We start from the raw sequence: 22839 nt of genomic DNA, 5'->3' as shown, positions 1-22839 counted from the left end.
TAGAAACAAAAAACGAGAAAGGAAAATGGTAAATGAAAAATGAGATAGGGTTTTGAGAGAGTATATTGAACAATTAAGGGTAGTTTTGAAATTATGAAAATAGTATTTGGGTGGAATATTAAGAGCTTTTAGCAAGCGCTACCCCTGTGATAAGTCTAATTGCCGAAAAAACTCCTATGTAAAAACAATTAGCAATTACCCCCCTATGTTAACAAGTCAAAGGCACATGCCCCCTTATCCGCAAATCGTGTATTGCACGCGCAGTTTGTGCGGTTTGTGTTTGTTTTTATGATGTGAAAAGTCTTAAATACCCCTTGAAATTCTTTTCTTTTTAATAAATAAAAATCCAATTGAACTTAAATATAAATAATCAAAATTTTTGGATCCAATTGCAAATTTTAAACAATTCTTCAAAATCCCATTTTACTTTTCAAAGCCTGACCAAGTGCAACAGTGATGCCGCCTCCTTTCTTTCGTCACCGTCTCCATCTCTCCAGGCGGCGAGACCACCAGATGAGTCATCTCCGCCGGCGCCGCCGTCATCGCCGCCATCCGGCAGATACGGTGTCGCCACCAAGCACGAGGCATGGTGCCACCAATCATTCTTTTCTCCAATTACATTATGCCAATAGAAACTTCAGATCTGCCTTTCTTTGTCAGGGATTTCCAAAGGGTTTTTTTTGCTGTAAAAACTCTATATTCAAACCGGTATGAATCCTAGAGATTCAAGAGTACATGTTTCTTCAACTGCCGTTCCTCTTTCTTTTTTTCCTCTTAGAATTGATGAAATGAAAATAGAGGGTAAATAATTGATTTTTTAAAAAATTAATGGTTGGCATGGGGCAATGGTGGAGATAGCAGTGTATATATCGGTGGTGATTGAAGAGATCAAATCAATGGCGGAGACTCTCGTTTTTTCAAGAAACACCGTGTATGTTGCAGGTTGGTGTTGTTGTTTGCAACTTGGGGATTTCATCGGGGCTGAGGACTATGTTCTTGAAGTGAAATAAGCTGGTGGGCGTTTCCGATTTGCAGCGGCAATGGCGGAGGTTGTGGTGAGAGATGAAGAAGATGATGACGTGTTTTTACCTGTTTTTTTTTAAGTATTATCTGTATTTCTAATGAAGGGTAATTTAGACATTTGATGTAAGTCAACGGGATTATTTCGGATAGGGAGCCGTGGGCTAAATAAAACTCATTATAGGGGGGTCAATGCTAATTGTTTTAACATAGGGACTTTTCTGGTAATTAGACATTTCACAGGGGGGTCTGTGCAATTAACTCGGAATATTAACTAAGGAGTTTTCTCTAATTATTTTTAAGAGAGAGTGTTTTCTTAACTACATTTCGTAGATGAGGGAGGTCTTGCTAATAATCCAATATATTATATGATACACACACTCAGTGTGTGTTTGAGTGTTTGCCTTGTCCACTCAATAATATATATACTTAGAGCATATATATTATATATATGCTCTAAGTACTTAGAGCATCCACAATGGGCTCTCCAAAGGTGTTTTTAGTGTCAGAATTTAGTGGCTCTCCAAAATTTGGGGAATGAAGGGTGCTGCAGTGGAACATTAATAGGCTCTTTATGCCTCTCTAAAATTTGGGATTTGTCAAGTGGCTCTCCACAGATAGGAGCCACTTAACAATGTATTGTGGGACCATGTGGTTTCTTTATTATTTTCTTACGTTTTTCAACTCTTACTTGGTTTCTTTTTTATATTTTTTAATTTTTATTTATGTATATGAATGAAATCATTTATTGCCATTATTTTATTTATAAATAAAAATTATGTATTACATCCATTGATTTCTATATATCCATTGTACTAAAAAAATGTAAATAAAAAATATTTTGTACATAAAAAATATTTTCTATTAAATCTGTATTTATGTTTTGCCTATTGTGGGAGAGGTCTTCTAACAATTTTATTCCGACTCATTTATAATATTTTATGTTATTCATATTTATGTTAATTTATGTTACTTGTAAATATTTTAGATTTTGTAAATACAATTTATATATTGAGTAAAAAGCAGTTTGCCCCCTAAACTATGGGCCGATTTGCACTTTACCCCCCAAACAAAAAAAATTTGCACGTTTTTACCTGAACTCATTAATTCGTTGCACGGTGCCCCCTGAACTAATTTTTCCGGCAATTTTGACCGGAAAGTTAAAACATGTGCCTTGCACGTGACATTTGCAAGGCTATATTCGTCCATTCACTTGCATCTTTTATATTAAATATAAATTATTCTTTAAAAAAAAATTAAAAATTAAAACAAAAGAAAGAAAACAAAAAATAAAAAAATATTTTGTATTTTTCAACTTCTTATGAGCGGCGACTTTGAGCAGCGCCTTACAACCCTTGACGGAGTCCGGCAGCAGAAACTCCGACGAGGAAGAAAACCCCAGCCCCTCCAGCGTGGCGGCGCTTATTGAATCCGTCATCGCCAGTATCGACCCGGAGACCACCATCGCCTCCACCATCTCCGGGTACATCTCCGCCATCTTGAACGCCACCATTCCGCCGTAGCTGAACCCCACCACCGCGCACCTCTCTACTCCCAGCTTCCTCAGCCCCTTCGCCAGGCACTCCGCCTGAAACGCCGGCAACCTGTCCGGGTTATCCGTGATCGACCCGCCGAAGAAGAGCAGGTCCGGCAACGAACTCACCTGGAACCCACCTGGAACTGCCACGTCACTATTCCCTCGGCGGTGAAGCCGTGTACGAGGACGACTACCGGCTTCGTGGGCTTTGCTGTTTTGCAGCCGCCGTCGTCGGCGGCGGCGGTGGTTTTCTTTGAACTGGTTTTGAGTTTCTTGATTGTTTCGGAAGGGACCCAGATGCTCATAACGGTGCCGGGACAGATTTCGACAGTGTGTGGTGTAATTCCGGCCATCTTCATCAGCCCATTCAATAGTGGTTTTTGTGCTGCCACAAGATTCACCATTTTCTTTTTTTCTGTTTTTTTTAATTATTATTATTTTATTATTTTTCCTGATTTCTCTGAGTGTGTGAAATTTTGGTGATCAAATGGGGAATTTAAAGTAGTTGAAAAATAGAGAGTTGGTGTTGGGTTGTTATCTGTTGTTCCAATTGAAAAAACATGGATTAAAATATGGGTTGGTGGCGATTGTGCTGAAATTCTCCATTGATGAAGTCCTGAAGCAGGACCGGACTCTGATGAGCTGTGTGTGTGTGTGGGAGGGGAAAGAGAGAGAGAGAGAGGGGGGTGGCGGACGGGAAGAAGGAAGACAATATTTTTTTATTTTTTGTTTTTCTTGTTTTGTTTTTATTTATTTTTTGGTTTTTTAAAGATTATTTTATATTTAATATACAATATTTAAGTGAATTGACGAATATATCCCTACGAATGTCACGTGCAAGGCACATGTTTTAACTTTCCGGACAAAATTACCGGAAAATTGAGTTTAGGGGGCACCGTGCAACAAATTAACGAGTTCAGGTAAAAACGTGCAAATTTTTTTTGTTTAGGGGGTAAAGTGCAAATCGGCCCATAGTTTAGGGGGTAAACTGCTTTTTACTCTTATATATTTATAGAAATAGACAAAAATAAATAATTCACAACATAGTTAAAAAAATATTTTAATTAGGGAAAATAGTTTAATTCAAAAATTAATATAAATTTATGATGATTATATATTTTACCAATTAAATATAAAAAATAAAAATATAATTTCATAATTATTATATTTATGATGAATATTTTATTAGAATTTAATATTTAGGGAACCATTCTAGGGAGGAAGAAAACCAACTCATTGGAGTAGTTTGAAACTTGAAGAGTGTTTAAGTGGGACCCATTGTTTAAGAGGAATTTAAATGTGTAGGTGGCATGTGGGACCCACATTTTGGGGAGGGGTTTTAGAGAGGAGTAGTGTGGATGCTCTTATAGTTTGACCAATACCTTTTAATAAATGTTGCATTTAATGCTCAATTATCTTTTCTTTTTCCCAACCAACCAACTGGGTGCACTGAGTAAATCTACACTCTTACATAATATCTTCAAAATCATTCGAGAGACATAAACCGCAGAGGAATTCAAATTTGGGTCAATTGCACAAACTTAATTGCTCCAACTGAGTTAGAGACATACAATTATATTAGCTATAACTAGTTGAGTTATTGAGGCAATTGGTTGACTTTGATCTGATTTTCGATGTAGCTGACTCAACTGAGATAGAGACATACAAACGGCGACAAATTTGACAAAACTGAGATACTTAATGTAAACTAACGAGGGTTTTCCTTAATTTTTTTAATAGCGTTAAATACACTTTGTATTCCAAATATAACTTGTATGTTTTTCAAGTGTCTCTCAAATGGCCAATTAGCTCTCTCCTGGTCCTCATCTTTACATCCATTTTCTTCGTGATTCGATTCCGGTTTTGTCCGGAGAATAGAATATATCTTCGTTTTCGTCCTCCATTTTTACTTCCATCTAGGCAGGATTTTGATGGAAAGAGCAGAATTGTTTATCTACTTTTGCAAGTTGCCAACTAAATTATTGAAATTGCTATTATATTGTAGTTTACAAACATTATTTGAAGCTATAATAAAAAATGCATTAGTGACATAAAAAATTCTTATATTAAATGCCAATATTGTATGTATGTTGTCACTAATTCACTCTTTCTTGTGATTACATTGAATTAGTAATATAGCTATAAATACAGCCGCAATATTTTGATGAAAACATATAGAGATATGATAAAAAGTGTCGTTACTATAAAAATTATTTATTGCGTTGGAGAACAGGTTTATGTTGTACTATACCGAGTGAAATATATTGAGTAGATTTTTATCATTCATCTATACACAAACATAACATATATAATAATTGGACCGCGACTAATAATATATCAAGATCAATCTAACTTAACAAACGAGATCGAACGAATTGCAGCTAACGTCTTATAACTCCATCTAATTCAATAAAAGAAACCACGCAAATTGTATCGGGTTTTGGAAAATTTCCAATTTTTTTCTTTTGAGTAGAAAAAAATAGAAAATCATTTTTTTTTGAAAATTATAATGGAAAATCTGTTTTAAAAGTGGAAATTTTTGGGTAGGTACCGGTGGGATTAAAAAGTTCCTCTTATTTATCCAACTAAATAAAAATAGATACAGTACCTTAGATAAATTGATAATATCACTTAAATAATAATTTACCTCGGTTACGACTTGGTGACAATGTGCTAAATTATTAACTCGATAATTTAATATTCTAGTAAATTAATAAATTTTTGCTAGTTCCAATTGTATTAATATACATTGAATTAAAATAATATATATTATAATCTTAACATATTTCAAAAATAAAAATAATTTATACATGCATGATTCATCCATGTATAAATTAAATTACATTATTATAACTGAATAATAATAGAACTTCACATACTAATATAATATGCATTTCTCATCTCATATCCAACATTTATTTAAATATTTCTCAGGCTTGGAGGAGAAGCAAGAATTAAGTACTGTCTTGAATTGGAACTAGCTTCAGTTTACCTCCATAAATATCTGGAAGCTGGCTTTCATTTATCTCTTCAAGTAGAGCCTCACGCAGTTTCTTGCTTTCGATGAATACGAACTGTAATTTTTTTTTTAATCAAAACACGCATCATGAAAAAAAATTCATGCCAGGTTAGTATAACATGTTTGAAAATCGAGCGGAAGAAAAAAATCGACTATTTATATGGTAGTCATAACTACTTCGAAATAATGTTGGTTAAATTATAGTTGAAATTCTATAAGGTTGCGCAGAAAAGAGAATTTAGGTACATACTACAAAATGCCCATATTACTATATATATTCAATTCTTTAAATCTTTCTTAGACCTTTAAAATCTCAGGAACGACCCCACATATATATTATATACCTTCTTCTTAGTATTTTTGTCGATAAATGGGTAAATAATCTTCCACACTGTCATGAAGATGTAAGGTACGTGGATCATGAACACTTTGCCGAGTCTTTCTGGATAGTATTCCTGTGATTAAAATGATAATCGGATCATTCTTATTTAATTTGACGTCTACTTAAATAACACGAACTAATAATAATTAGTTGAACGAACCTGTAAAATTGAAAGGATTGCAGTGTATCCACGAACATCGCTATTAGAATAACCATACCCTTGTAGATCTACGATAATCGTTAACTTTTCTTGTCCGTCAGGAATCCTGATATATTGCATTAAGAAATTGTAATTAATGTCCTCTTATGTGAAATTTGAAATTATAATACAATTAAATGCATTAACATGTACATACCACTATAAAAATTCTTACTTTAAGTGTAGAAATCGGATGGATCGGATCAAAATTAACATTTTTATAAAAGAAATATAATTTTTCAAAGTATAAAAATTGCATTTGGATTTGGAAACTAGTTGAAAAGGTTTGGAAATCATGTAACTCTTTTTAATTATTGGAAATTTTCAGAAATATATATTTTCCATATATAATGTAATATTATCGTTATGATTATAAATGTAATCATAAACAAATCGGAATTATTTTGAAAATCGAAATTGGGTCGAGAAGTAATTTTGCGTATAATCCCGATCCAACTCTGTCCATTTTTAATAGTCAGAAATTCGGATATCGGAAATGAGAATGAAAAATTCCATTTCCGATATCCTTATTTTTGACCGATAATTTTATCCGACTTCTTTGCTGTTATACGATTTACTTTCTTACCGGGGTTAAACTAGTATCCAAATACATTTTCAAGAAAATAAAATTTAAAAGGTTTAGTAAAAAATCCGAAACAAAATATGGTACCTCGAACATAGTTTATCGAAAGCAAACACCACCAAACCTGAAAATATTTAAGTAGAATATTGTGTGAGAAAATTCAAATAAATGATCAGAAAATTCAAGAAATATTTTCTCGTTTGCGAAAAAAGAGAATTAAAACGAACGTTTGAGTTCTTCCGTTCCTCCTTTGCTGGGAAAATGCTTAGCACCAAAAACAACCAGGACTGGACACCCTCTCGTATCCGTTCCTTGCATATATATCTTATTGTCGTTTAATTGATTTATGATCTCCGATACTGAAATCGAACCCTTCGGGACAAAACTTCGCCTCCAAGTCAAGTACTTGATGAACATTCTAGAAGCTTTCTCCACATCAAGATCACGTGCACGTAGAAATCGCCTCAATGTTAGATCATCTATTTCCTGCAAACCATTGTCACCAATCATCATATGAAATACTCCTTTCATTCCAATTTAAATGTTGTTTTGGATTGTTGCGCATATATTAAGAAAATCAATGAATCTGCATAGATTATAGGGAAAAACATAAAAAAATATCTAAAATAACCTTGACATTATTTTTTTCCCAATTTAGTAGTAATTAGGAGTGATAAAGAGCAAAATTAATAATGCAATTAATTCTTCACTGAAAATCTAAAATGACAAATAATATGAAACAGAGGAAGTATATAAATATATATGTGAAATTCAAGATTTTTATATATATACCTTACAAGATGGATCTTGCTTTTCAAGTGTGGCTCTTAAATGGCTAAGCATTGTCTTCTCATCCTCGTCGTTGCGTCCATTTTCTTCGTCGTCACTTGCTTCCATATTTTCAGGAGAATAAAATATATCTTCTTCTTCTTCTTCTTCCTTCATTCTTCTATCCATCTTGGATTAAATTATGAAGCAGTATTTTGATGGAAATAGGTAGCAGGATTATTTCTCTGTTTTATACTTGTGCAAGTTGCCATCTAATTAAATTAAAAGTTGCTCTTGTAGTTTAGAGCATTTGAAGCTAAGCTCTTAATGAATACAGCTCAAAGTTTGGCGAAAATGGTCCACATTATTCAATGCATAATTGGCTTTAGCAATGACGGAGCCAATCAGTCAGTATAGAGTCAAGGGGGGGCGTATGCCCTCAATATTTCTCAAATTTTTATTATTTTAATACATTCGGGCCCCGCAGAGTTTTAATCTTGGCTCCGCTAGTCGCATGTAGATCAAATATAGGTGCTACAAGGAAAAGTAGCATTAGTGATATAAACCATATAAATAATTAGCATGGGATAACTTAATTACAAGTGACAATATTTTCGTGTTTTGTATCTTCTTACTAAATCACCCCTTGTTGTCATTATATTGAATTAGGAATAAGACTATAGTCACAACATTATGATAAAATAAAATAAAAAAATATTATAAACTGGTGTCACTATACAATTATTTATTGTAGTGGGACCTCAGATAGTAATATATCAAGATCAATCAAGTCTATGAAACAAGGTCTTATACTTTATAAATTTGAGGCTAACCTCAATCGATAAAACTAGGGGTAGAAATCAGATTTCAGAAAAACAAAAATCAAATAAATGTCAACTTACTTCTAATTCGATTTCAGAAAACCCAAAAATTGTAATTTTAGAAAATGTAATGAAAAAAAATGTTCTAGATTCTGCAATTTATGGAACAGGGCCGGGTCGGTGAATTTGAAAATTCCGGTCTCCTTGTTCACTTTAAATAAAAATACGTAACACTGTAGATACTGTAGATACTGTAAGTGTCGTTTTCACAAAAACCGTATCGAAATTTCATATTATCATTCCAATTTCGATAAAAGAAATGAAAAAAATTGGACGAAAGCCGGGAGAAGATTTATTTAATTGCATTGGTAATGTGACCAAATAATATATGGTCATAACTCATATATGTACCCGGTGGCCCTAAAGTTTGGCCCCTAAAGCAAATGTGTTTTAGAAGAAACTTCATTTATCAACATTCGTCGTCAATGAAAAGAATAGTTATGATTTACCTAACTAAGCAGGAAGATAGCACTTTCATCTTATCCAAATATTATATTTGTTCCGTAATATCTGTCACTTTAGATAAATATTTGTGTTTCGTATTATTTGTCACCTTAGAAATTTCAATACTGCATTAAATACAATTTTTTCTTGGTTTACCCATAATTATTCAACTCCAATATTAATTATTTCTATCGATCACATTATTAAATTATCAAGGTTATTTTAGTCTTTTTTTAATATGTTTTTTCCTAAAATTAAGAAACATTTATTGAAATTCTTAATACTTGTGCAAAGCTAAAAAAGCGACCGCTCCCTCTGTTCCTAATTACTTGTCGTTTTTCAGCTTTGCACAAGTATTAAGAATAGGGGTGTAAACGAGCCGAGCTCGCCTCTTTTGGCAGGCTCGAGCTCGAGCTCGTCGAGCTCCTCTTTTTTTGGCTCGAGCTCGAGCTCGTGTTAATTTTGTCGAGCTCGAGCTCGAGCTCGAGCTCGAGCCCATTGTCTTTTTTTTTTTTTTTTTTTTAATTTTTTTTAATTATTATTTTATTATTAAAAATTATTCAAAAAAATAAAAAATAAAAACTAAATTGTAATTATATATATTTTTAATATTTGTATTTATTTCTATAATATTTTAAATTATTATACATTATTTAAATAAAAATAACATATAAAAAATAAAAAAATAATAAAAAAATAATAATAAATCCGGCTCGCGAGCTCATGAACAACTGAAAACCGGCTCGAGCTCGGCTCGTCAGAAAGCTCGAGCTCGAAAATCTCGAGTCCGAGTTCGAGCTTTTTACGAGCCGGCTCTTCGAGCTCACGAGTCGGCTCGGCTCGTTTACACCCCTAATTAAGAATATCAATAGATATGTATTGATTTTAGGAAAAAACACATTACAAAAGACTAAAGTTACCTTGATCAAAGAGAGTTAAGATTAAAACAAAAAAAATGCATATAATGCAGTATTGGAAATGTAAAGTGACAGATAATATGAAACACAAATATTTAAGAGAAAAAACAGTTATTATGGAACAAAGATAATAATTGTTCAGAAACAAAGAGAGTAACTATTTATAGGAGGTCTTAAAAATGAACATGCATGAACATTTAGTTACATTGTTAATTAATTTATTTAGACAAGTCTAATTTGTTGTTCCCATGTGCATTGATGCATAGTGTATTGCCGTAGTGACTAAGTAGTCCAGGCAACAATTTAGGCTCTTTATTCTATATCAATGTTCCTTGAATCTATCTGAACACCGATTCGATGAACACCCGTCTCTTATGGATTATGTCACTCCGGTTTCATGATTTGGGGCTTCACATAATTCATCTAATTATTAACAAGACTCAAAACATAATCATTAGTTAGTTCAACCAATTGTTTTCAAATTATTGCATTCGAAGTGAGTTTTTTCGGCTAACAGTATTTATAACACTTGCGAAGTTAGGGACGTAATTTTATTAGATAAAATCAATCTCAAAATTAAATAAAATCCATTTTTTTAGGGTTTTGAAACGACGTCGGATTGCTGAAATGCGATGTAGACCACGAGCAACATTTGTGAGTATTAATCCTTGAGCATGCTTAAGTAGAATTTTATTTAATCGCTCAAAATAGTTTAAATTTCAAAATAAGCAGAAACTCTAACTACAAGGACCCAAGTGCAATTTCTATAAACTTGATTTACCCACCCTTTTAACTTTTTTTTTCACCACAACTTTTCACCGTTAAGCCAACCCCCAATATAATGCCCTAATTTTGAAATCTAATACCCGCCAAATTTTGATGAAAGGTACTTTTGCTGTAAATAAATCGTGCGTGGTTATTGTTGGTCTAGAAATCTGTACTTTTTTGTATAATGGAACTATAAAAATGGTGGGAAATGAAAAAAGGTGACAAAATCAAGACCCTCTGTCGATTATCAAAGTCGAGATTGCAAAATCGGATCGTGAAATCGTAGGATTTCGCAACTAGTCTTGTAGATTTGAATAGTACTGTTACGAACATTGTAACAAACACGATTGTAGTATTGTTACCTTGCGTAGTATCTCTTCATCGTGTCGCGTCGCATATACATTTGCACGTATTAGTAAAACGAAACGCGAGATGCAGCACCAAACGCAATACAAAATTCCTGAATGAATCAAACGTTTTATTCATGTAGATGTTACAAATATGGTATAATAAAATATCAATTTTTCATCTCATATCGGGAATAAACGGCCTTATTTCCCCGTTGATTATGTGTGTTGTAGTAACCTTGCAACTAGGCATCTTGAATTGGAACTAGCTTCAATTTTCCTCCGTAAATCTCGGGAAGCTGGCTTTCATTTATCTCTTCAAGCAGAGTTGCATGCAGTCTCTTGTTTTCGATAAATATGACCTGTTTTCAATCGAAACAAACCTCTTCGTACAACGTGTCTGAAAATCAAGATAAAAAAAAAATAATAAAAGATCCTATACCTTCTTCTTAGTATTTTTGTCGATAAACGGATAAACAATCTTCCACAGCGTGGAGAAGATGTAAGGTACGTGGATGAAGAACAATTTCCCGAGTCTTTCGGGGTAGTAATCCTGTAAAGTCGAGAGTGCTGCTAGGCATCCACGAACATCGCTGTTAGCATAACCGTAGCCTTTCAGATCGGCAATAACTGTGAACTTTTCTTGTCCATCGGGCATCCTGATATATATATACATCAACAAACGGCCATCAGAATCGGGATTTGTAAAAACAATCCCGATGTTCAATTGAATAGTAGAATATGGTACCTTGAACATAATTTGTCCAAAACAAACACCACAGCACCTGAAATGTATGAAATATATACAGTTAAACCTCTATAAATTAATACAGTCGGGACTAGCAAAATTCTATTAATTTAGCGAAATATTAAATTATCGAACTAATAATTTAGTAGGTTTTAAACCGAGTCGAGACATGAAGAAACTATTATCCAAGCGAGGTTATTAATTTATCGAGGTTCTACTGTATATAACTTGTGAGAAATTGAATTATCAGAAACATTAAAAAAGCATCGATTTTTTTTTTTTTTTGAAAAACGCACGTTTGAGTTCGTCGGTTCCTCCTTTAGTGGCAAAATGTCTACCGCCAAAGAAAACTGCGATTGGACGCCCTTTTTTATCCATTCCTTGCATAAACATTTTATTTTGTCCCATATGATTTTTGATCTCCGATAATGAAATCGAGCCATTCGGGACGAAACTTCGCCTCCAAGCCAAGTACTTGATGAACATTGTAGATGCTTTCTCCACATCGAGATCACGTGCACGGAGAAAACGTCTCAATGCTTGATCATCTATTTCCTGCAAGCCATTTCAATCATATGATATTATTTTGCGAAATGTGAAACCATTTTAATTACCGAAAATCGAAAATCAATTATATTTACCTTACAAGCTGGATCTTGCTTTTCGAGTGTGGCTCTCAAACGGCCAAGCTTTCGCTTCTCCTCGTCGTCGTCGTTGCATCCGTTTATTTCGTGTTTCTCTTGAATTCTTTCGGGAGAATAAAATATATCTTCTTCTTCGTTTTCAGCCTTGAGTTTTCCCTCCATCTGGGATTTAATTTTGAAGCAAAAGGTTTGATGGAAATAAAAGAGTTTCCTTCTCTGCTTTTTATAGCTCTATACTTCAACTAGTTGCCGACTAAACTTAACTTGCCTTTATGGTTTAATTTAAGAGATTTAAGGCTAACTTTAATGAACACGAAAATCGGATGAGCCGGACCGGAATTAGTATTTTTCGGATTGATTCAATTTTTTGGGAAATGGAAAACTATTTTCACTACTATTCCAAAATATGATGGGAAAATTCATTCTAAAAATTAAAAATTAAAAAAAAATAATTTGATTTTTGGGAATCAGAATGAAAAAAGATTGTTCAAAAATTAGAAACATTTGGGTTGAAATTGGTGAAATGGAGAAAAAAAAAATTCCACATACAATTTAAAATACATAATATTGACATTAATTTTGGAAAACAATTCAAAATTAAAATTTTAGAAACTAAACTCAGATCGGAAATCAAAATCTCATAAATAATTCCAATCTCGGTGAGAAAAATAAATCTGAAAAATAGGGAAAATTTTGATGAAAAATCTTGTTCCAAAGTCGGAAATTTTTGGAGCGGAATTGAATTCAATTTTTATTTTTATTTTTTTTTAAATTAAAATCGGATTGAGAATCGGAATATCATATATATAATTCCGATCCCAATCCAAAATATTTATGTGTATGAAATAATTTTTTGGGTCAGTTGACACAAGTTCACTTGTTCCAGCCGCTAAGTCATTCCTTACGGAACAATTAAATTAATTATTTGAATAATGTGAAATTGGTACATGCCTGCTTAGTTATTACACTATAAATGTTGGGAAATTAATTTTCATCGAACCACATTTTCTTGTCTAGTTAGATAGATATATATAGAGTCAGCTTAATTGCTTACCAGCAAAACTACCTTAATTCAGTAATCACTCCCTTTCACTACTCATAAAAAGAAACCAAACAAGAATTTTCAAAACCAAAGTTAAAATATAAAAAAAAAATGATTTTTTTTCCAACCAATTTATTTTGGATCGAACGATTTGGAATGAACGAATTTGAAACAAGTGCGCATCGGAGGATTTGAAATAACTCCAAATGAGAAAGATATTTGAAATCCACCACAATCACTCAAAAAACAGCTAAAAATAGGACTTAAGTTCGATGATAGGTGCATTGAGTAAACTTACACTCTCGTATAATAGCTTGCAGTTGGATTATTTCTCCAAATATTTAGTTGTATCTCGGGGTGAAATTGGAACAAAATGTCCGAATTTGATTAATACAGAAAATTCATGGCTTATCATTTCAATTTCCGAAATTCAAATTCTCTTACCAACAGTTGTTAAATCGTACTTGTCACACATGGTTAGTCTAATGTAATTTACGTCTCTCTTGTAATTTACAAGCTTATGAAAATGTAAGTATACTCAATGTATCTATATGATTGGCTGACCGATGTAATTTAATTACTTTACATAAAACTCCTATTTAGAAATCACCCATTCAGACAATCTCTTAGACTATCCTTATTAGATTTATCTTTATTTTATAGATGATTGTCATCAAACAAAAAACCACATTTTCTTGGAACTTATTTTTAAATATCATAATTATGACTTCACGTGTTCCATAATATCTATCTCTTTTGAAAATTTCTTTTGTTCCATATTATATGTTACTTTATAATTTCAATGTTGCATTGATATATTACATATTTTCAATTATATTTTTATTAACTCTCCAACACTATTTCTATATTAATTAGTAAAGAAGGGTATTTTGATCAATTAATATCTATTTTTCTAAAAAGACATTGAGATTTTTAAAAGTTGTTGAAACATGACACCTATTTGAAAAACGAATGGGTATTTTCTTGGACAATCTTTTGTATTACCCCGCGTAATTTGGAATTAATGTGGCACTACAAGATGGTATGTAAATATGATAGAAAAAACAATCGAAAATCATTTTCTTGAATGTCTTAAATACCCTTTAATTATTCTAACTATTTTGCACAATTAATTTATCTTATTTTGCACAAATTGTTCTTTAATTTTAGGGGTCTTAAGATATAAGTTCCTGGTGACAAACTTTATTAGAACTAAATGACAAGCCTAACTAAAATTTGCTTCACATCCTTTATAAAAATTCATTCCTAAAATGCCCCTTTAATCACAAATTCGAAATTACATCAATTTGTAAATATTCTATGATGTACTATGATATTATTTAACATTTTTAATTTGCATCTAGCATTTTTATTATTTTATTTTTTACGTGGAATACGTTTTTTTTTTGTTTTTTTTTCATTACTATAAGAATTTTTTTTTCCTTTTACATAATATTGAAAATTATGATTTATTTTAAAAAACATTTCGGCCGTAGTCATCTGCAGACACCCGTAGTTTTGTTTTTGTCAAATAACACAACATATTTTAAAAAATACTATGGTACGCTATGGTATACTATGGTATACTGTGGTGTACTATTCCGAACTTTATCATTCACCAACTCCCAACCGCCGCAAAATCCTAACTTCCAACATCTTCCAGCCACCGTTAAATCATAGCAGCCAACAAATTTCAGCCGCCACCAAACCCTACCTGCAAAAACCTAGTTGTCCATCAACCCTAGTCGCCGACCAAATTAAACCCTAGCCGCCATAGCCGTCGACCAAATTAAACCCTAGCCGTCGACCAAATTAAAATCTAGCCACCATCCACCGTAGATCTGACCAAATTAAACTTTAGCCATCAACCAAATTAAACCCATAACCTCTATAGCCGTCAACCAAATTAAACCGTAGCCGTCGACCAAATTAAAACCTAGCCACTATCACCGTAGATCTGACCAAATTAAGCCCTAGCCATCGATCAAATTAAAACCCTAGCCGCCATAGCCGTCGACCAAATTAAAAACTTAGCCGCCGTAGCCGTCATCATCCGTCGTAGATCTGACTTCTACCACCATAGTCTTCGTCGCCTCTTGCCTTCATAACCATCCCTTTATTAACTGCGACTCCACCACCATAGTTGCGCCATAGCCATCGCCCCCTCAGCAATGGTGAAAAGTGATGAAGAAGGAGAGCGGGAGAAAGAGAGACGAGAGAGAGAGTACGAGAGAGAGAACGAGAGAGGGAGTGAACAAGAGAGGGAGGGGAGAACGCGAGAGAGATAGAAAAGAGAGAAAATTAAAAAGAACGAGAGAGGCGGAACAAGAGAGAGAGAGAGAGAAAGAAGAGAGAAGAAAAAAAAAATATAGATCTGAGATAAATGTGATAATTTAAGGATTTAGGTTGAGGGCAAATTTGGGATTAAAAAAAAGTAAAGGATGTGGGTCATATTTATTTTTGTAAAAATGATTTAGTTCAGAAAAAAAATTAGGGTTGTATTCCATATCTAATTATGTTTCCAACTAGGGACCTGTAGCATATTAAGTATTAACCCTTAATCTTATTTTGTATATTCCTTTTTATAACGCCACAAAAAGAGTTGTTTGTAACAATTTCCGTTCTCGTAATATATGTATAAAGAATATCAAATTTTACATTAATCCCAAAGTAGTACAAATTGCTCACCTCATAAATAAAAAAATAAAAAAAATAAAAAAAAATCTCACAATTACAAAATTACAATTGTGATATTTTGATAGTAATATGATAATTGTGTGCCCTCCGCCGTAAGAGGAAGAACGTTTACACATGGGTATATTTGTAATCTTACAGCTAACAAGAAAATTTTCGTAATTTCAGCATACTTCAAGGGATTATTCACATATAAGTTCATATTTTATAAATGGCCTCGAAGATAAATATATATATATATATATATATATATATATATATATATATATATATATATATATATATATATATATATATATATATATATATATATATATATATATATATATCCATCCATATAAATATATTTGTATAAATTGATAGAGATCAAGTATCGTCAGCTAGCCATCTTGAATGGGAACCAAATCCAGTTTACCTCCGTAAATCTTCGGAAGCTGGTTTTCGTCTATCTCTTCTAACAAAGTCGCATGCATTCTCTCTTTTTCGACAAATACAACCTATTTATTAAATTCATGCAAGTTTATAGTAACATATTTCAAAAAATTACATACAAAAAATAAAATTGATTTTTTTTTTTTTTTGTATTATTTGTTTTTAGTACCTTCTTGGTTGTTTTTTTGTCAATGAATGGGCAGATAATTTTCCAGAAGGCCATGAAGATGTAAGGTACATGGATTACAAACAATTTCCTCAATCTTTCTGGGTAGTAATCCTGTCATTAATAAATAAAATATATATTATAAATATTTAATCTACGTACCTTTAGTCGTTTTTTATTGAAAAAAACTAATTATTGGAACCTGTAAAATAGAAAATGCTGTAATATATCCACGAGCGTCGTTGTTGGAGTAACCATAGCCTTGTAGATCTGCAATAATCGTGAACTTTTCCTCTCCGTCGGGGATCCTGATTTATTATGCATCAACCAATATATTGAGTGCAATAAGAGATGTAACATCAATTTGTAATTAGGTTTGAAATCGGACCGATCAGATCAAAATTAGTAATTTAAAAAAAGAATTGATTTTTTTTTTTCCGAAGTAAATGATTTCCCAATATTTTGAAATCCAAAACTTCATTCTGATCGAAAACTATAGAAATTATGTAACTCATAATTTGTCCGGAAATAGAGTTTTCAATAATGTAAAATAGAAATTTCGATTCCAATCTATATAAAAATTAAAAAAATTAAAAAAAAATCGCCGAAATTCAGATATTCAGTTTCGATTTCTACCCCAATTTTCTAATTTTCTGCAAGATTAAGTTTTCAAATATTTCTTCAAGAAAATACAGTTAAAGAAATGGCACAAGAAAACAGAGTAAAACAACATGGTTACCTCGAACAAAGTTTATCCAAAACAAACACCACAAAACCTGTAATATATAACTATAATGTGTGAGAAAAAGACAGATATATTTAAATAAATAAATAAATAAATAAAACACGCACAAAAATACGAACTTTTGAGTTCATCATTTCCTCCTTTACTGGGAAAATGTCGACCACCAAAGAAAATCGAGACCGGACACCCTCTTTTATCTTTTCCTTGCATAAACATCTTATTCATTCCGATTTGATTTGTAACCTCCGATTGTGAAATCGAACCCTTTGGTACGAAACTTCGCCTCCAAGTCAAGTACTTGATGAACATTCTAGAAGCTTTCTCCGCATCAAGATCACGTGCACGTAGAAATCGCCTCAACATCAAATCATCTATCTCCTGCAAACCATTTCAATTTTAAATCATACGAAAATATATATATGTGTGTACTATATACTATATATATACCTTATAAGATGGATCTTGATTATCAATCATGGCTCTCAAATAGCCGAGCTTTATATTCTCATCTTCGTCGTTCACTTCTGTTATTCTTTCGGGAGAATAAAATATTTCTTCTTCCTCTTCCTCCTCCTTCGTTTTTCTGTCCATCTTGGCAAGATTTTGATGGAAGTGTTGGGATTTGTTTCTCTACTTTATAGTTATATGATAAGTTGCCAACTAAACTTTAGTTTTCGTTCCGTTATGTTCGGTAAGTTTGATTTGATGTATTGCTAATCGAAGACGAGTTTTTCGTACGATAGTATGACATGTACCTATTATTTATTAAATATGGCATATTTAGTTGGAGAGCTTAGTGAGAGAATAATCATTTTGGACTGAAAAATACTTTATTATCCTCTAAGTCATTCGTTTTCAAAATTAATTACTTCTACTTTATCGCCTCTCCCCGCCAGTACTTTGCCGTTGACCGCCTACTTTCCGCCACAACATCATCGGAAAAAGGTTATGTTAATTTAAAATGTCTATTTTCAGTCCAAATCCTCCAACTAATTAAGATGTCCATTTTCAATCTGAAGTGTCTATTTTCAATCTAAGTTGTTCCAACTAAGCTGCTTGATGGACTTCTAGCAAATTTAAAATATACGGTCAAAATGTTAGCTATACAAAATATTATCTCGGAAGTTTTAACGAATTCTCCCTTTTAATACATGTGACCAAATACAGTTCTAGATAAGTATTAGTACATATTAATATTTTAGGCAAGCTTAATTAATAGATCTCAAGATTTTGAAAAAAAAGAAAATATGGTCCAAAGGCAGGCAGAAAATTAATGGCAATGCATCAATCAAAGCCAAACAATTTGGTCATGGACTTGGTGGCCCTAAAGTCTTGATAAATTTTCATTTTTGTGACTTTGGTTTAGAAAACAATTTGTAAATAATATCTCGAGTAATATTTACTTATTTCTAAGAATCGAGGTTTTTGCAAATATCTTGAAAATCATATGAAGAAACGGTCGTACTGATGCCCGATCAAGAAAAGATTGTTTTAAAATTTACCACCAAAATGAATAGTTGGGTAAATTACAACCACCTCCCTCCCTGAATTAAAATTTAATTACTAAAATACCCTTTCTATTTGAGAAATCACATTTATAAATTTCTTACATCCAAGTTCCAACCCCCCTATAAAAGGGTGTTAGTATAAAAAATCTAATAATTACCCGGGGTGAATGTAATTATGAAAAAAAATAAAAGGGGTTTATCGTAAATAAACCTTACCTTAAGGGACGATTGTAATTTACCTTAAATAGTTTAGTAACAGCTACTTGACAGCTCACCAACACCAAAAACACACACACACACAGACCGTCCTCCCTCTTCGCCTGAAGCTTTTTTCCCTGTTTCTTGAAGCAATTTAATTTCTCTCACATAACACGTAATTTCGTTTTTTTTAATTTTTTTATTGAAAAAATCTGACATTCCAACTATCCAACTAACCTTTGCCATTTTTATTAAAATATTATTAACAATTTGTTGGAAACATATTTTCTTGATTTTGGGTTCTGTTGATTCGTTGAAGGTGTGAAAGAAAAAATGAGGGATTGGAGATGGGTTTTTACTCTACTTTTGTATCTCGCGATTTCTTTAACAACTGAATCCTTTGAATTCCGTAGAACTCAACGTACTGAGAGAATCTCTGGTAAGATTCTTATTTTTCTGCATTCTCTCCATTTTTCATTTTTTTTGTATTTAATTTGGTGGGAAATTCGTGATTGGTTGGTTATGGGCTCATTTTCAATTTCATTTAATTGATTTGAGAAACTAGGATTTTTTGGTGTTGGATTACTTAAGGTATGAGATTGGTCTGGTTTCTGCCAAGAAAATGTAATAATGGATGACTTGCTTTGTCTGAAATTTGTGTGTGTGTGTGTGTGTGTGTGTGTGTGTGTGTGTGTGTGTGTGTGGAATCGTGGTGTGAAGATTGTGAATTTCCGATTTCCCCCGATTTCGGTCCGAATCCCAATTTTGGAACAATATTTGTCATTCTGAATTCCGATTTTTTATTTTTCCGAAATTGTTTTTTCTTCAAAGATTAGAATTGCAATGCCAAAATTATTATGTATTTTATATTTTAGGTTAATGGAAAATGGAATCTCCTGAATTCGCGAAAAAATTCGATTTTGATTTTTGGAACAAGTGTTATCATTCAAATTTCCGAAATTCGGATATTATTTTTGGGATGGAATTGGAATTAGTTTTTCACTCCCGAAAAAAAAAAAAATCGGAATTCTTTCGAAAGTGCTAATTCCAGTCCGATTCGATCTGTCCGATTTTCACCCCTAAATATAGGCATATATTTTTACTTCTTTCACCGGACTATTATAAGCCTGTCGGAGAAAGAACTCAGTTTCAAAATTTCTTTTTTTTTTTTTTTTTAAATTTACAAGTGTGTACTCATTTATTTTAATCCCACTTTGAAAAATTTCAGGCAGTGCAGGTGATGTTTTGGAAGACAACCCAATCGGAAGGTTAAAAGTGTTTATTTACGAGCTTCCAAGCAAATACAACAAAAAGATACTACAAAAAGATCCAAGATGCCTCACACATATGTTTGCAGCGGAGATTTACATGCACCGTTTCCTTTTATCGAGCCCCGTTCGAACACTTAACCCCGAAGAGGCGGATTGGTTTTACACTCCCGTTTATACGACTTGTGACCTAACACCAAACGGCCTCCCTTTGCCGTTCAAATCGCCACGTATGATGAGAAGTGCCGTCCAATTAATTTCTTCCAACTGGCCTTATTGGAATCGAACCGAAGGTGCCGATCATTTCTTCATTGTGCCTCATGATTTTGGCCCGTGCTTTCACTATCAAGTAAGAAGTTTCGTCCCCGTTTTTTTTCTTCTCTTTATTCAAATGGATTTTTATTTGCGTTGATAGGCTTGATTCGTCTTTTATTTTATTAATCATGGTTAATTTTCATTTGATTGCATGGTTGACGATTTTGATTTATTGTTGGCCCGTAGCATAATCGAGCTAGTTGATTTATAAATGGATCAAACCAAAAAAAAAATTGATACGGTATGGTCTCGACCGTAATAGTATTTACACGACAAATATAATGACATATATAAAAAACAATATTTGGTAATTTTAATTATTGCATTGACAAATTTGAAAAGTAGAAAATTATCATATCTTCTAATTAGGGGTGGAAATCGGACGGATCCGATAGGAATTAGCACTTCCGGAAAAAAAAAAAAAAAAATTCTGGAAGTGAAAAACTAATTCCAAATCCCTTTTTGAATAATTTCGGAAAAATCGGAAATTGGAACAAATCCGAAATACATAATAATATTGATGTTTAAAGTGTAATTTTGGAAAATTATTTCAAAATGTTCGGAAATATTTTCGAAAACCAAAATCGGATGGGAATTCGGAACATAGTATGTATTCCAACTTCGTTCAAAAAACAATTGAAAATTTATGAATCCATAACGAAAAATGTTGTTCCAAAATCGGAAATATTGGGATCGGAATCAGTGAAATTCGGAAATTTTGATCCAATTTCCACATATTATTCCTTTATCAATCATGTATCATTTTCAGATATATAATTTGAGTGTCGACTGTCGTCTAAAATAGGCAACTGAAATTCTCAATACTTAATAATGGCTATTTGCAGGAAGAGAAAGCTATAGAGAGAGGGATTCTTCCTTTGCTCGAACGTGCTACCTTGGTTCAAACTTTTGGACAGAAAAATCACGTTTGTCTGAAAGATGGATCAATCACGATTCCTCCATACGCTCCTCCTCAGAAAATGCAATCCCATTTAATTCCTCCAACCACTCCTCGCTCCATTTTCGTTTACTTTCGTGGCTTGTTTTACGATGTTGGGAACGACCCTGAAGGTGGTTATTATGCAAGGTACGTCTATTAATCATTCAATGTTTTTCAAAAAGTCGAAAACTAAGTAGCACTTTCAATTGATTTTAGTTTCCATCTTGTTCAAATCTTAAAAGAAACATCTTGTTTTTTTTTTTTTTGTTTTTTTTCTGAATAAAATTCAATTATAATATAAATTTCGGAAATTTTTACAGAGGCGCACGAGCATCGGTTTGGGAGAATTTTAAGGACAACCCATTATTCGATATATCAACCGAACACCCAACGACCTACTACGAAGACATGCAGAGGGCCGTCTTTTGCCTGTGCCCGCTCGGGTGGGCCCCGTGGAGTCCAAGATTGGTCGAAGCTGTAATATTCGGTTGTATCCCCGTTATTATAGCCGACGACATCGTATTGCCGTTTGCCGATGCTATTCCGTGGGAAGACATTGGTGTTTTTGTTGCGGAAAAAGATGTTCCGAATCTGGACACAATTCTTACATCAATTCACGTGGACGAGATATTGAGGAAGCAAAGAGTGCTTGCAAATCCTTCGATGAAACAGGCTATGTTGTTCCCACAGCCAGCTCAGCCGAGGGATGCTTTTCATCAGATCTTGAATGGGCTCGCTCGGAAGCTGCCCCATGGTAAGAGCGTGTACTTGAGATCGGGTGATAAGTTCTTGAACTGGACTGCGGGCCCCGTGGGTGACCTTAAGCCGTGGTAGGCAGTTGTTCGTCTAAATGGTCGACATAGCTATCGTCCCACTTGATTTTTTTGTAGCAGGAACAGTTTATTATCGATTTAAAGTAATTAAAAAATCCCTGCTTATTAGAGGTTAGCTTTTTCTGGAGATGTGAGTTACAAATACTACACAATAGAAGGATAATACAATCATACATACCAAACATGAAACAATCTTATATTTCATTCTCATGTATTCGAGTGTCTTAATCATGAAAGTTGTACTCAAACATTTAAAATTGCAGCAGCAGAAGTTTAAAAGGAAAGGCTATATGCAATGTTGGTGCATTTTGCAGCAGCAATGAACAATTTTCTCTTAAAATCTATCGAAAGTCAACGAAAAAAAAAAGGAAGTTAAGTGAACTCCCAATAAAATAAAAATTACCTAGACATTCCTTCTAAGATCGTTCCATTTTCCCTCGA

General features: G+C 33.0%; 4 protein-coding genes and 1 pseudogene across 4 annotated transcripts; 1 reads left to right on the top strand and 4 right to left on the bottom strand.

The window, feature by feature from the left end:
• Nucleotides 1–430: 430 nt before the first annotated feature.
• LOC105972209 (uncharacterized) lies at nt 431–3175 on the bottom strand (annotated as a pseudogene).
• A 2131-nt stretch (nt 3176–5306) lies between these two features.
• LOC105972246 (sec14 cytosolic factor) lies at nt 5307–7867 on the bottom strand. Its single transcript, XM_012997183.2, has 6 exons — nt 7533–7867; nt 6968–7226; nt 6828–6864; nt 6119–6224; nt 5921–6031; nt 5307–5631 (listed from the first exon to the last, which is right to left on the bottom strand). Exons 1-6 carry the CDS (start codon nt 7695–7697, stop codon nt 5512–5514), a joined length of 798 nt encoding a protein of 265 aa, XP_012852637.2. The 5' UTR covers nt 7698–7867; the 3' UTR covers nt 5307–5511.
• A 3108-nt stretch (nt 7868–10975) lies between these two features.
• LOC105972266 (uncharacterized) lies at nt 10976–12470 on the bottom strand. Its single transcript, XM_012997202.2, has 5 exons — nt 12255–12470; nt 11910–12168; nt 11614–11650; nt 11308–11524; nt 10976–11227 (listed from the first exon to the last, which is right to left on the bottom strand). The coding sequence occupies exons 1-5, from the start codon at nt 12417–12419 to the stop codon at nt 11111–11113; spliced, it is 795 nt and encodes a 264-aa protein (XP_012852656.1). The 5' UTR covers nt 12420–12470; the 3' UTR covers nt 10976–11110.
• Nucleotides 12471–16308: 3838 nt separating this feature from the next.
• On the bottom strand, nt 16309–17954 carry LOC105972274 (uncharacterized). The gene is made up of 6 exons (XM_088816707.1): nt 17784–17954; nt 17456–17714; nt 17331–17367; nt 16794–16899; nt 16595–16705; nt 16309–16490 (listed from the first exon to the last, which is right to left on the bottom strand). The coding sequence occupies exons 1-6, from the start codon at nt 17925–17927 to the stop codon at nt 16374–16376; spliced, it is 774 nt and encodes a 257-aa protein (XP_088672833.1). The 5' UTR covers nt 17928–17954; the 3' UTR covers nt 16309–16373.
• A 1148-nt stretch (nt 17955–19102) lies between these two features.
• Nucleotides 19103–22482, top strand: GUT1 (Exostosin family protein). Its single transcript, XM_012997364.2, has 4 exons — nt 19103–19481; nt 20271–20659; nt 21471–21712; nt 21886–22482. The coding sequence occupies exons 1-4, from the start codon at nt 19376–19378 to the stop codon at nt 22397–22399; spliced, it is 1251 nt and encodes a 416-aa protein (XP_012852818.2). The 5' UTR covers nt 19103–19375; the 3' UTR covers nt 22400–22482.
• The last annotated feature ends 357 nt before the right edge of the window (nt 22483–22839 follow it).

Source organism: Erythranthe guttata, chromosome 4 (assembly GCF_056151865.1).
Source record: "Erythranthe guttata isolate IM_541 chromosome 4, IM_541, whole genome shotgun sequence".
In the NCBI taxonomy this organism is placed as follows: domain Eukaryota; kingdom Viridiplantae; phylum Streptophyta; class Magnoliopsida; order Lamiales; family Phrymaceae; genus Erythranthe; species Erythranthe guttata.
Note: the sequence above shows the minus strand (reverse complement) of the source record. Positions and strands in the feature narration are given on the sequence as shown.

What these genes read in the sequence shown, in the direction of transcription:
- LOC105972246 (XM_012997183.2), bottom strand. Translation starts at nt 7,697, where the DNA reads ATGGATAGAAGAATGAAGGAAGAAGAAGAAGAAGAAGATATATTTTAT. An exon ending in TTCGATAAACTATGTTCGAG is followed by an intron (nt 6,225 to 6,827) that starts GTACCATATTTT and finishes GCAATATATCAG; the next exon opens with GATTCCTGACGGACAAGAAA. An exon ending in ACAAAAATACTAAGAAGAAG is followed by an intron (nt 5,632 to 5,920) that starts GTATATAATATA and finishes AAAAAATTACAG; the next exon opens with TTCGTATTCATCGAAAGCAA.
- GUT1 (XM_012997364.2), top strand. Translation starts at nt 19,376, where the DNA reads ATGAGGGATTGGAGATGGGTTTTTACTCTACTTTTGTATCTCGCGATT. An exon ending in ACGTACTGAGAGAATCTCTG is followed by an intron (nt 19,482 to 20,270) that starts GTAAGATTCTTA and finishes GAAAAATTTCAG; the next exon opens with GCAGTGCAGGTGATGTTTTG. An exon ending in GCCCGTGCTTTCACTATCAA is followed by an intron (nt 20,660 to 21,470) that starts GTAAGAAGTTTC and finishes GGCTATTTGCAG; the next exon opens with GAAGAGAAAGCTATAGAGAG.
- LOC105972266 (XM_012997202.2), bottom strand. Translation starts at nt 12,419, where the DNA reads ATGGAGGGAAAACTCAAGGCTGAAAACGAAGAAGAAGATATATTTTAT. An exon ending in AGCAAGATCCAGCTTGTAAG is followed by an intron (nt 12,169 to 12,254) that starts GTAAATATAATT and finishes AATGGCTTGCAG; the next exon opens with GAAATAGATGATCAAGCATT. An exon ending in ACAAAAATACTAAGAAGAAG is followed by an intron (nt 11,228 to 11,307) that starts GTATAGGATCTT and finishes GATTGAAAACAG; the next exon opens with GTCATATTTATCGAAAACAA.
- LOC105972274 (XM_088816707.1), bottom strand. Translation starts at nt 17,927, where the DNA reads ATGGACAGAAAAACGAAGGAGGAGGAAGAGGAAGAAGAAATATTTTAT. An exon ending in TTGGATAAACTTTGTTCGAG is followed by an intron (nt 16,900 to 17,330) that starts GTAACCATGTTG and finishes ATAATAAATCAG; the next exon opens with GATCCCCGACGGAGAGGAAA. An exon ending in ACAAAAAAACAACCAAGAAG is followed by an intron (nt 16,491 to 16,594) that starts GTACTAAAAACA and finishes TTTAATAAATAG; the next exon opens with GTTGTATTTGTCGAAAAAGA.